Source organism: Elgaria multicarinata, chromosome 2 (genome assembly GCF_023053635.1).
Source record: "Elgaria multicarinata webbii isolate HBS135686 ecotype San Diego chromosome 2, rElgMul1.1.pri, whole genome shotgun sequence".
Lineage (NCBI taxonomy): Eukaryota > Metazoa > Chordata > Lepidosauria > Squamata > Anguidae > Elgaria > Elgaria multicarinata.
In genome coordinates this window covers 29140269-29154389 of record NC_086172.1, presented here as the reverse complement: position 1 = coordinate 29154389, position 14121 = coordinate 29140269, and the positions used below count along the sequence as shown (strand labels likewise).

At 44.9% G+C, this 14121-nt stretch overlaps 1 protein-coding gene across 1 annotated transcript in view; it reads right to left on the bottom strand.

Moving 5' to 3' along the window:
- The window catches only part of DNAH7 (dynein axonemal heavy chain 7), a 163477-nt gene that overhangs the window by 43573 nt on the left and 105783 nt on the right, over positions 1-14121 (bottom strand). The window contains exons 41-47 of the mRNA XM_063118294.1: positions 12318-12547; positions 9215-9545; positions 7714-8060; positions 5916-6096; positions 4369-4554; positions 2844-3007; positions 747-901 (exon numbers count right to left, since the gene is read on the bottom strand). Coding sequence (XP_062974364.1) covers positions 747-901; positions 2844-3007; positions 4369-4554; positions 5916-6096; positions 7714-8060; positions 9215-9545; positions 12318-12547 — 1594 coding nt within the window. The remainder of the gene's footprint in view (positions 1-746; positions 902-2843; positions 3008-4368; positions 4555-5915; positions 6097-7713; positions 8061-9214; positions 9546-12317; positions 12548-14121) is intronic.

Genomic DNA, 14121 nt, shown 5'->3' with positions numbered 1-14121 from the left:
GCCATGCATAGTTTTGCCTGTGCCTCCTCAATGCTCTGAAGCTAAACTGGTTCCAAGTTTACCATGGTCAAAAAGGCTATCACTGTGCAAATTCCTGTAGGCCAAATTGTCCCTATACCTTTTCATTGAAAGAAAAATGACTAGCAGCTAAATGAATTCTCTATGATTTCTCATTTAGGTCAGATTGTTCTTCCTTTTTTTTTTTTTTTTTAAGTGAATAACTGTTTATCAATAATGTCACTACATGATGTATAAATCATTTGAAAATGCTGGACAATTTGTGGCCCTCCAGATATTTTGGACTACAACTCCCATCAGCTCTAGCCAGCATAGTCAAAGGACATTGTGGGCCAAAACATCTGGAGCACCAGAGGTTTTCCCACTCCTGCACTAGAAAGATTAGTAGACAAACCTTTATCTACTTCAAAGATAAACATGTATGGGGAAGAGCAATATAACCAGTAGTTTGATAGCATACATCACTTGAGAAATCAATTGAAGAGTAAAATAATATAAAAACAAATGTGGAATGGCTGCATAAAGTCAGTACCTCAAACAAACACAAATTAAGAGGATCATAAATTAATTTTAGGTATCCCTTCTTTTTTCTTTTTTTTACTATCTGATGATATTTCGACTATTACAACTAGAATGTGATAAGCTGTAAACATGACTCTGATTGTATCATTCATCCTTTACTTTCCAGATATGCTGGCAATCTAGCCTTTTAGGACTCGGTCGCTTACCGGGCGTGCCAAACTGAACACAGTTTTCCAGTGTCCGCACAAATTCAGAGTCACTGAGCTTGATGACATGCAAGCTGTTTGCTTTCTCCATATTCTTCACCCACTTGTTGGCTTGACCCTGAGGATCTATCATGAGAGGCCACCTTCTCGCATTCCTGGAAAGAGAGAGAGGGGCGGACTTTGCAAATGAGCTTTGCATATTGGGCAGGACGATCCTATGCAAGTAAAAACAGAGGCTCAGGCTGTGCGCCAGAGCACCCCAACCCAAGGCGGATTCTCTCTCCACTTGGCTCTCTCCAACACTACCTCTTCCTTCTGTTTGAGAGTTTTAATGTCAACAACAAATTGGGAGCCCAGATGTGGTCTGTCTGCCCACAGGAAGTGCAGGGAGTCGTCTGGAGATGAGGGGAGGCCTTGGGGACTGCCTTCCCATCCCTGGAGGATGCCAGCTCCATCCTCCAAGCTAGCTGCCCTCCCCCATTTAAAGAGAGAAAATAAATGGCTCCGCCAAGGGGCAGCAGGTTGCCGCCACGATGAGCTAAACCCCCGTGCTTTTGTCGCTGGGGGTGGCAGCAGCTAATCCCGCCGCCACAGTGAATCACGGGGTTTCCGGCACCGGACCCACACCCTGTCCTCTGCCCAGGCGGATGGCAACCAATCAGGGATCACCATCCGCCCAGCCACGCCTCTGGAGCGAGTCTAGACGGGGGATACGCCATACTCACCTGGCTCTGGAGGAAAAAGTTGGGATAAGTCCCCGACATTTTTCCTTCACACTTTCAACGGGCAGCTGCGGATCTGCGGCTGCGTCATATAACTGAAGCACTGCAGATTCACAGCCACTATTTATTTATTTATTTAGAATATTTATATACCACTCCTCATTGAAAAAATTTCGGAGCGGTGTACAAGATAAAATGAAAATAAAAACAGAATAAAACAGTTAAAACAAAATTTAAAGGAAGCAAAAACAGATTCAGGGCTGCATATTAAGGAAAGGCTTCTTGGAATAAAGATGCTTTCAGGAGGCGCCAAAAGGAGTACAAGGTCGGAGCCTGCCTGACCTCCAGAGGCAGGGAATTCCACAGGAGGGGCGCCACCATGCTGAGGGCTCTTCCCCTGGTGGATTCCAATCGGAGGATGGATCTAGGTGGAACCACCAGGAGCAGGCCCTCGGATGACCTCAGTGACCGGGCAGGTTGGTAAGGGAGAAGGCGCTCTCTCAGGTATCCTGATCCCAAGTTGTTTAGGGCTTTGTACACAAGTACAAGAACCTTAAACCTGGCCCGGTAGCGAATAGGCAGCCAGTGCAGTTCCCTCAGCAGAGGAGTTACATGCTGGAAAGGGGCAGCTCCAGACAACAGCCGAGCTGCAGCATTCTGCACTAGCTCCAGCTTCCGGAGCAGCTTCAAGGGCAGCCCCACTATGAGGCATTGGCTGTATATAGACAGCCCCCAAGGCCCTCATTCACAATGCCCTCAAGAGCTTCAAATTAAGAATGTGCCTGAATAAAACAAAAGGATGAAGAAATCTGGTCTTGGGAAAAAGAACTAAGAACATGAGTCAGACCTTTGCTCCTTCTGGACCAGTAAGACCTACTCGGGTCCTGGGGCCTTCTTCATGCCAACCAACGATACGCTCCATGACTGAGCCATTGGCCATTCTTAGGCTTTTTAACAATAACAAAAGTAAAAGACTAGCTTACTGCAGCCCTCCAAGTAGCAGATAGCATAAAACATGTTGGGGGGGCGTGGCCACACACCCTGACATCATCCAGTCCATGGCCAAAGTGCCGGCTGGAGCTCCAGCTGTTGCTTCGCCCGAGGGATTGGTTTTGATGTGCACGACCTGAGGAAATCTTGCACAGATGAAACCGCTGCAACTGAGTCAGAAGCTGAAGCGCTCCAGCTGTTGGCACACCCAGGAATGCTTCGCCTCATGCCCTGGAGGAATCCAACAAGTCTCCATGGGTCTGTTGGGGAACTTTAACAGGCCGAATTAGCCCCACAGACAAGAGCTTCCCTTCCCTGGCACGAAGTATTAGGCAAAAGAAACACTTGAAATAAGCTACATTTGTCTCGAACATCTGCTACTTACGAGATGATGATACCATTGTCGACGGAAAAGGAGTCAGAAGGCAACCCGGCAATGTTCCAAGCCCTGATTTTCACTGGTTCTCCTAAAGTAGTTGTTAAGGAAAAATCATCTGAGCAGGGGATGCCTCTTGCTTTGCAGGTCAATATCCAGTCACGGGCTTGATTCTGAAAGGGAAGAAGGCCAAATGCTAGCCCATGTTACCTTTGGCTGCTGCAAGTCCTGCATAACAAATAACATTTGCTTCATGATGCCGCCAAAGCATTAGAGCTCACTATCAGTATCTTCTCACCTTCAGGGTCTGCTGGGGCAAATCTATGCTCCTACCTATCATTTGTAATCATACACCTTCCCCCAGTGACCAAGAATTGTTATTATGATGGCAACATAGAGCCCCAAGAATTACCTCAAACTAGGGCTTTTACCCAATGAAAGAAAACTCAGTCAATGAATCGTACAGGTTTTATCCAATGAATGGATAAGTGAACATCGAATTGATAGCATTACACCGGGGAATCACCACAGAGAGGGTGTTAAAGTCTACCTCCCCGCCTGTGGTTTGTCCCCCTCAATTTAGAACAGTCTTTCCAAAGAGCCGCCCTCCGGATGTGTAAGATCCCACCAACACTAAGCTGGACATTCTGGCTAAGAGTAATGGAACTTGTAGTCCAAGACATCCACAGGACACCAAGCCACCAGCCTATTTATTTATTTATTTATTTATTTATTTATAGAAAGGTCTTCAGCTGGTGTCTAAAGGCATATAATGTAGGTGCCAAGCGAATCTCCTTAGGGAGCTCATTCCACAGCCGGGGTGCCACAGCAGAGAAGGCCCTCCTCCTGGGAGCCACCTGCCTCACTTCCTTTGGCAGGGGCTTGTGGAGAAGGACCCCTGAGGATGACCTTAGGGTCCAGGCAGGTACATATGGGAGGAGGAGTTCCTTCAGATAGCCTGGCCCCAAGCCGTTTAGGGCTCTGAATGTTAATACCAGCACTTTGAATCGGGCCCGGACCTGGACTGGCAGTCAATGAAGCTGGAAAAGGACTGGCGTGATGTGGTCTCGTCGGCCAGTCCCTGTTAGTAACCGTGCTGCCCTGTTTTGTACCAGTTGAAGTTTCCAGACTGTTTTCAAAGGCAGCCCCACGTATAACGCATTGCAGTAATCCAAACGAGAGATGTCGAAGGACCACAACTCCCATCAGCTCCAGCCAGCATGGCCAATAGTCAGGGATTGTTGGGAACTGTAATCCCAACAATAACTGGGGACCCAGTTAAAATAGCTGGGAAAGGAAGCTGCTGACAGTCAGAATACACAACCATCGGCCTAGAGAAACCCATGATCTGATTTAGTGTAAGGCTCTGCCTTGTGTTTCTTATAACAAACACCCATTATTATTTTCATCTCTTTACCTTGTGTTCCAAACTCATTTAAAGCTGCGTGCCTTTGGGCAGCTGAGGGAAACAAGTGCTCCTTTGCTGCAAAAGCATTTAGATTCCCCGAATGCTATTCATTCATTTGTTCCTTACTTGTCGGTAGCTGGATGTGAAGGCTCCCAAGTAAGCTACAATGCCTGACGAGATGAGGATATCGCCTGTCAAGTTGATGTACTGCTTTCCCAGTTCCAAAGCTGTCTGGCTCCAGCGGGTTTTCTCACCTCCAAGGCCGCCGAGTAATTTTTCCGCTCGGTCCAGCTTCTTGCTGCACAAGTCAACCTTAAAATCAAAACATAAACTTTAGGCGAAGCCACCACAGCTACAGCTACTGCAAATGGTCACACGCTTTGCTTTTAATGCACTTGAGAATGACCACCGATGCATCGATTTTGCTGGATGTTGTTATTATTTTTCAATCAAATAAATGGCCTTTGGATTTGAAGTTGCAAAGCCTTAAGATGGAGGAGGGTGGGGAGAGGGAAGGAAATGTGTGTGACAGATTGTCGTGGCTGAATGCAGAAAGGTCTATGGCATTTCCATTCTTCTTTCGTTTCAAATGAATTATTACCTTCAGTCTGAAACGCGAAATTGATCATGGATTTATACGTGATATAGAAAACAGTAGCATCTGAATAAGCAGTACATATCTCATGAGAGACTATGCTGACTTATGAAGGTCACTTTCACATGGATATGGACAACGAATCGAATGCATACCGAGTTTTCTGCCCAGCTGTTTTTAAAAAAGATGTCTGCTAATATTAGAGACGGCAGAAGTTTTGCAAACGCTTGCAGTTCGCACAGGCACCAACAAGTCTGCCAGCTACGAACCCGTTTTTCAAACGACTTCTCCTTCCCCCATGTTCCATCCTTAATCTTCCCAAATTCAGCAGGAATGCTTCAGGAATAGAGGCAGAAGCTGGGCCCACCCCCCACATTTCCTTTGAACCAGACTAAAGCCACACCCCCATTGGTGTGGTGCTAAATGTTCATCATGTCAGTCTCCATAGACACACACACCCCAAGCAGAATCCACAAATGCAGGCAGCTATGTTGATCCGTGTGTGTGTGTGTGTCTTTTGAAGGCCTTTTCCTCCCAGCTACTGTGAGGACTGCGGCTAAGCTCAGAGGGAACAGGGAAGCCCAAGGGGGTGACAGATAATGCCATAGTCTGATTTGAACTGTCTCTGCAGAGGCCACCAGTGAGGGAGGAAGCAGCGGCCAGGCACCTCTCCACTGTGCCTGGGTCCAGCTCCAGCTGAGAGCCCCCTCCCTCCTGCTGTCACCTGTAACTGCTGAACTTTCCAACTAAGATTGTAGTGCCTGAATTTGCTTTCCTTTTCCCCTTCCTCCTCCTCCCTCCCAATCCCCTTTCCTTTTGTGTCATGTCTTTTAGATTGTAAGCTTGTGGGCAGGGACTGTCAAGAAATACTTTTGTAAGCCGCCATGAGAGCCTTTTTTGGCTGAATGGCGGCATAAAAATCCTTAAATAAATAAATAAATAAATAGTCCCTGCTAATCAAAAGGTCTTGATGCTTCAACCCTATCAGCCTTGGCTCCACCACAGCACTGCACAACACTAATGGAGGCAGCAGGACAGGTGACCCTCCCTCGGCATCCTTTGCTCTTGAGTTACACACCTGGTTCTCTAGGTCAGCTTTCTCCTGCTTCTTTTGTTCTAGTGTCTTCTGCAGTTTAGCTAGCTTGTCCTGAACTTCTTTTAGAGCTGCTTGTTTCTTTCTCAAACCATCCATTGCAACCTTCAGTTCCCCTTCAGCTGCATTGAGCTTTATCTTCTTAGGGGCAACAACTTTTGCCACTCTGAAGAAAAGATAAAATGTCAAGTATGCTGGCCTTACATATCCACACACAAACAGGACAGTAAGTCCATTCATATAGCAAGCATAACAAGCTGCCTTATGTCGAGTCAGATCATGGGTCCATCTAGCCCAGTGCTGTGTACACTGACTGGCAGCAGCTCTCCGGGGTTTGGGGCAGGATTTTTTTCCTAGCCCTGCCTGGAGATACCAGGGCAAGAATGACTGCAAACTGTGCGTATTCTGGGATCCTGGGCCAATATTTGAGCAGAAGTAAGACACCAACATTTTAATTCTTTGATTGTTGGGATGTGACACTGCCCTTCCTCTTGTCAAATCAGATCTTCCAAATCTGCTCTGGCATTAGTAGCAGTATTCAATAGCATTAAAATATGTTGTTGGAAGTTTGCTCTTTGGTTATGTAAAATGACACACACACACCCAATCCCGGCTCTAGGTTTTTGTATACCTGGATAGACAAAGTGCTTGTTCAATGAGCATTGATGGCTAGTTGATGCCCCTAGGGCCAGATATGCAGGTCACATCTACTGGCCACAAGAGGGTGGGTGCTCAGATCAGGGTTCTGCCTGGATATATTTGTTTGGGAGGAAGGAGGGAGGAGGAAAGAGACTGTTCTGTGTGTACCCGGGGGGGGGGGGAAACCCTCCAGATTTTATGTATCCTGGTCGGCAGCAAACCTGGGAAATCTGCAAGGATAGGCTGACGGCTTGGGGTAAAGAAATACTGCTTTAAAGACGTTTTGTGCTCAACGTATATTTTCAAATAAACAGGTAACACAAAATCAAAATAAATAAATCTTTCTTCACAAGGAACTGATTATGTAAAAGTCAATGGGTTGTATCCATGACTGTTCTGCTAGTGCAAAGCTTCTAGGCCTTGCGGAAACCCTGGTTTTAATCCTTGCTCAAGTATCAAATGCAAGACTTTGATTCTGCTTGAGGAACCTATTTCACACACCGTCGCACGTGGTATCACACAACCGTTCCACAAGGCGTTGCAGAAGCTGTTGCACAATGCCTTGCACAAGGCGGTCTGCCAGCCATTCCAGAAGCGGCAGCACGACTCATTACAACATCATAGGGTGACCCTATGAAAAGGAGAACAGGGCTCCTGTATCTTTAACTGTTGCATAGAAAAGGGAATTTCAGCAGGTGTCATTTGTATATATGGAGAACCTGGTGAAATTCCCTCTTCATCAAAACAGTTAAAGCTGCAGGAGCTATACTAGAGTGACCAGATTCAGAAGAGAGCAAGGCTCTTGCAGCTTTAACTGTTGTGATGAAGAGGGAATTTCACCAGGTTCCCCATATATACAAATGGCACCTGCTGAAATTTCCTGTTCAATACAACTGTTAAAGATACAGAAGCCCTGTCCTCCTTTTCATACGGTCACCCTACAACATCATGAAGCTAGACGCTGCTTGCACTAGTCATTCTGCGAGGGGTTGCGCAACCCTGAGTGGGTCAATGGCAGCTCCTGTTATTTTCCCACTAGCATAGTATTGGATATAACTCCGTTCCTAGAACTTTCTACTGCCTGGGGAAGCAGGAATGACAAAACCCAACATTCTTCATATTATGCTTTCAAACTAACACTTACTTATCATAGGAATCCATGGCTATGACCCACTTGCACAGCCCTTCTGCAGCTGTTGAAGCATTTCGAATCTTCTCAGGAACAAACTCAGGGTTGGTGATATACTGTTTTCTAATGATACTCATGTAAGCTGCAGGGATGTTGTCTTTATCATATTCATGAAGAGACTGCAGAAATCTCATGTCCCCCAGAAGTTTCTTAGCTGGACCCCAGAAATCTTCTATCTTTTTCCCCGTGCCTGTAGGATCTGGAATTTTATCTGCCTTGATGCCTTTCAAGATGCAAATGGTTTCCATAACAAGCTTCACACCAGCAGGAGGACTCTTCATAGACTTCACAACCGTGATATCCTTAAAATAAATAATACCCAAGAGATTGGGGTTTTCTGCCTCCATAAATCAGGAATTAAACTATATTTTAAAAGATCCATAAAAACCTATTAATCTTATAACTGATGCAGTAAACCTATCGTTTAACTTAATATCTCATGCTTTCTCCCAGTTTTTATGCCTGTTCCTTACTTACTTGACCACTATCTACACTTTCCATAAATATTAAATTTAGGGAATGTAAAACACAGTTCATAAAATACATTGAAAATCAACGTTGTTTTCTTCTACTGAGAGCATTGTATGCTTGTCATTTCTAAGATAATGCAGTTTCAGAAATCTGTTCCAACATAACAATTCAAGAAAATTATTTGTACACACACACATATATATGTGTGTGGGTGCGGGTGTGATATATATCCTAGCATTTTCCTTAACTAGTAATTTCAATCAATTTTCAAAGATGTGCAACCTTCACAATTAGACTGACAAGTCTATAATTTTCCTATCCTTCCTTTAAACCTCCCTTTTTAAAGCTGGTAGTGTATCTTATTATTTTCAAGTCAGATGATAATTCTACTGCATTCAAGTGCTTTCTAGAACTCCTGGCTACATGATTCAGCCACCTGAATATTAATCTTAAATGCCATTGTATTTTTAAGCTTCCAGTCGACCCAAGCCCAGGGGAGATGTCTTCAAGGAAGTTCTTTCATTTGCTCATCCTTTTCAAGAACCTTTAATACCTTGCCATGATATACAATCTCTAGCTAACATCAATGTTTCTTTTCCCTTTCTTTCACATTAACAAGAAGACAAAATTTGGGGTTCTTTGGATATTCCAGAACCAATCAATCGGTGTTTGAGCATATCGTTACGTTTTTTGCTGAACCTTTTAAAAAAAGTGTAACAGAAGACAGTTAGGTTTGGCAGTGTTGCAATAGTCAAGGGCGAGAGGCAGCTTTTAATGCACAAAAACTAAAATGTTGTCTCAAAGGAACGGCAAGTGAATCATTGGGCATAACATATGGAAAGGTGATATGCCAATATAAATTGACATGAAAATGCACGCTGACATAGCAGCTGTTTTAAAGGCAGCTCGTTCCTGGTTTTCAATCAGTATGCTTGAGCGAACCCCCCCCCCGCCCCGCTAAAAAAGGATGTCCTGCTAGCCATACCTGTGCAGTCAACGTGTCAAGAGCCGCCAGGGCGCTTTCCAAGATGGGCAAGGCCTCTGCCAGATCCGCATCACATTCATCTTTGATTGCTTTGGCGGCCATCGCTTGCTCGTTGGCCACAGCCTCGTCCGCTTTGACGATTTTTTCTGTCTTCGCAACTTCCAAGGACTCCTTCTCAATAACAAGCATCATCTCGTCAACCTGCTTGCTAGCCACCCTGAGCTGGGGCTGCAGAGCTTCCAGTTCCACCTGCATGGTGGCCACCTGAGCAGCCGCGGAATCCAGTTTCTGCAAGCCAACTTCGTATCTTTTTTTCATTTTCATCACCTGACTGGAGGTAATTCGGGAGACTTCCATGCGGTCAACACATTGGCGCAAGGGTCATCAAATTAATCCCACCCCCAGACAGGCATCACTCTCCTACTTCCATTTCCAATTCCAAGATGGTCATCTAATAACACTCTTGAGTAGGGTGACCATATGAAGAGGAGGACAGGGCTCCTGTATCTTTAACAGTTGTATTGAAAAGGGCATTTCAGCAGGTGCCATTTGTATATATGGAGAACCTGGGGAAATTTCCTCTTCATCACAACAGTTAAAGCTGCAGGTGCCCTGCCCTCTTTTAAATCTGGTCACAGTATAGCTGCAGTATAGCTCCTGCAGCTTTAACTGTTGTGATTAAAAAGAAATTTCACCAGGTGCGACATGCATACAAATGACACCTGCTGAAATTCCCTTTTCTATGCAACTGTTAAAGATACAGGAGCCCTGTCCTCCTCTTCATATGGTCACCCTACTCTTGAGCCAGACTGAACTTCACAATCCTATGTTCAGATCTACCTTGACGTTCAGCTGACTTCACTGCAGCCTAACTCACAACTTGTTTTTAGAGAAAAGAGTTATTTCATTTATTTAAAATATATATACTTCATTTTCCACAGACTGACCAAAGCGTGAACACATTTGACTGCTATTTCAGCAATGGCTTATGCACTTTTCGGCCCAAATTTGAGGTGCTGGTGCTTATTATTATTATTATTATTATTATTATTATTATTATTATTATTATCATCATCACCATCATCATCATCATCATCCCATCTTTTTCCCAGTACTGGGAAGTTCCCAGTACTTACATTTAAAGCCCTTTGTAGCCTTGGACCCACAGAGTTTAGAAACAGCCTCTTCCCACGCTAACCCCTCCATGCCTGTATTAGCAGATCAGGCCCTGCTCTGTACACCTTCACTCAAACTGTTAAAAGCAGGGCCTTCTACTCAAAGGCAATGGGACAACATCCTGCTGAAGTCAGGGGATGCTCCCTCACGCCCCATTCCTTCCATTAGGGTTACAACACACATCTATTTCTTCTGGAATTTTGCTATTAATATTGACAGGCTGTCTTGATTCTCCCCCCCCCCCTTGAGTTGCAGCAATTATGAGTTATCGGGGGGCTTTGTTTTGTTTTTAAATTATTTAGAGCAGGGATATACAACCCATTTGGCTCTGAGGCCTGTATCGGCTGTCTGCTTGGTGGCGGAAGGTGCACACACATATGTACATATGTGCACGCAGCATACTCCCCTCCCTCCCTCCTTCTCTCTCTCTCTCTCTCTCTCACACACACACACATACACACACACCAACTCTCAACCATTCGCACACTAGTCTCTCTCACACACACCAGCAGCAACAGATCTTGGTCTTGCATTGCCAGCATCAAGGTGTTGAAGCCCCTCCGCAGTCACCCCAACCCAACTGCCATAGAAGAGGAAAAAATGCCCTTGGCAACAGGTTCCTAGGAAGCTGGCATGATCACTGAAGAACAACTTCCTAGGACACTCTAGGAATGAGGTTTCTATGGCATTTCCCCCTCTCCCCTTTTTCTGGTGCTGGGGGTCTGAGGACTGCCAGACAAGGCTTGGGGACGTGTGTGGGTTGTTGTTGTTTTGCATCCTTTGTTTAGTTTTTGTGAACCGCCCAGGAAGCTCTATGGAGCTTCGGCTATTGGGCGGTATAAAAATGCAATAAATAATAATAAATAATTATAGTTTGAGAGCTCCATCACACCAGGGGTTAACACGCTCCCTACCATCACTTCTCCGCCTGTGTTTTCCTTCCTCAAGTTACTTCCTCTTTCAAAAGAGGAAGTACACAAGGAGCATGAGGCCCATTGAGTCCTCTGTTCTAATGGTGCTGCTTCTCCTGCACACAGCAGGAGAGAGCAGCAATTCCGACTTTAAAAAAACATCAGACTTAATTGGGGGGGGGGGTTGTCGCGAGAGGAAGGCCAGAAGAGGCGGAAGGCCTGCGGGAGGCAGACGACTGAGCAAACTCCATGAGAGCCCGGTAACGAGCGTGCAATAAAACGCTCATCGGATGGAGCTTTTAGAGAGTTGCATGGTTTTATTCTGCTTTCTAAGCTGATTTGAGCACTGGAAAAGCAATATAAAAATGTGCTAGCTAGATGAATGAATAAATACAGGCATTGTACAACCGATCTCAAAATACAATATTCAAAAAAATTCAACCACAAAACATTAACATCAAAATAAAATGTTAAAATGCAAAAGCGTTCTAATAATAAAAAGAACAGATTAGGAGTGGGAGGAAAATCTGAAATAGTTCTGCAAAGAAACAGAAGTTAGTCATTTTTACTCGCCTACTTTCCATATTTGCCTATGCTACTCATTTTGGGGCACATCAACTCAGGCAGAGAGAAAGAGAGAGGGAAAGACAGAGAGATTCAGAGAGAAAACAAGGAACGCACATTCTTTCAGATTTTACAAAAGTTTCTTCAGCTGGTCACCTGGAGGAAATCCTCGCTCATCACAGGTGACCAAGCAAGTAACTATTTGTTGGCCTGGTCTAAAGTACTTTGAACAGCACCTGATATTTTACACTAAATGTGTATCTACAAACACAGAATAATGGCTATAACAACAATCCTTTTGCCCATGCAAGATTCACCTTGGAGTGTGTGTGTAATCTATGCACTCTACCATATTTCTGTTTGCATCCACCCTTTCGTTCCATATAATATATGGAGAAAACAATGGAAGATTTTCTTTCTTTTGCTACAAATAGTATATTAATTATACTTACGCTCTATTCTTTTCCAGTAGGGTTTTGAATGTGGAAATCAACTCCAGGTATGAAGTAGGTGTTACGTAATTGTGTCTCTGGAGTTCAGCAAAGAACGATTCAGACAAATTAATGGCAGTAGTGTGAAATTTTTTACACATATCAATGCAGCCGTTCCGGGTTTCCTCTGACATTTCAATATCTTCCAGAGAGCGAGTGGCAACAGCCTGCAATGCATCTGTAGGCCAGGACTAAATTTGAGGAATCAAAACATATTATTTTACTGCTATTATGGGGGGAAAGTACTGCATAAAAATGTTTACTGTTTATAGTCATTAAAAAAGGGGAAACACAGCAGGGCATAATCTCACTAAGGCTTTATTCCTTCAAGTTGCCATCACTGAAAGTGCACTAGAGGAATTCTGTGAAACGTAGGGAACCACAGTCCCGAACAGTTAAGCCCACTTAAGGTTATAGAAATCACTAGCTGATATTCCCAGCATTGCTTGGGACCCCTTAGATATAAGTCTGTGAGGTAATCATCTTAAAGTAGTAGGCCGGTGCTAGGCCTATGAGTTAACTTTTATACGAATTAAATTCGTATCTTTTTTACCTCTCTCAGCCTCACAATAACCCTACAAGGTAGGCCGGTGTAATGTAACTTTAAAACAAATTAAATTTGTTTCTTCTCTCTCTCTCATCCCTGACACATGGGGGAGTCAAGGGTACCACTATGATTTTCCTGGTCCCCACAGAAAACAAAATCTACAACTCCCAGCATGCCTTTCACCGCGGTGCTGACTTGCCCAATGGGAGTTCTGCCACTGAGACTCATGGGAAGTGAAGTCTGGCTGAGCCATCCATGCTGCACTGTGCAATTGGTGCCCATAGGTAGGCTGTGACGGAGCCAGTTGGCTGGCTGACTCTGATGATTAGCTTGGTCGATGCTGTCAGCAACAGCCCGGAGCTGCGCCCTCCTCCCCTACTGCTCCCAATGGTGCCTAGCGACTGAGGCAACCAGCCTGAGGTACTTTCCCTTCAAGCCCAAGACAGCGATCCACTTCCAAATGATGGCTGCTGAAGCCTGATAAGTCTTCCCTCCTGCCCATGGCATGCTGGGAGTTGTAGGCATAAGCCTAGGTCTCTGAATAACGTGTTAATCTTTGAACACTGTCTGAGGTGCGGTGGGAGAAAACTGGAGAGTGGACCTTCTTAGTTGTGGCACCCTGCTTGTGGATTTTTTTCCCCCAGCCAGGCTTACCTAGTGACTGCATTAATGGCTTTCCAGTGCCTAGAGAGTTTTTTAATTATTATTATTATTTTCCAAGGCCTTCTAACTTGATGAGATTTTTTTTATGCTGCGCTTTTTTTCTCTCTGTTATAACTGAACCACAGCATTCGAAGACAGATGCAGGAATCACTGAATAAAGTTTATGATTTTTATGTAAAAGCCTGATTATACCATTGAAACAGAAGAGTGAATGGAGGAATGACTGACAGCTGAGGCAAGAATGGAATGATGGGCAGGGTGAGGGGCAGTTGGGGAAAGTCAGGTAGAAGGAGAACAAAGGGAGTTAAGTGGGAGCCGGGTTAGGACTGAGAGAGTGAGTGCCCTGGTTTGCACAACCATGCTTTATTTAAAATCAGCCACTCCACATGCCAGTACTACACCTCCCAGCATGCCTTTGGCAGCCCGCAGGTGCCCGCATCCCGAGAGGCCCTTCTCTCCTCTCGTTGCTGATGCTGCTCCCCAACAGAATGCCAAGGAGCAGCTTCGCTGTGGAGGGGAGGTAAGCAGCTGTCAGTGGATGTGCCCAGCTCTGGC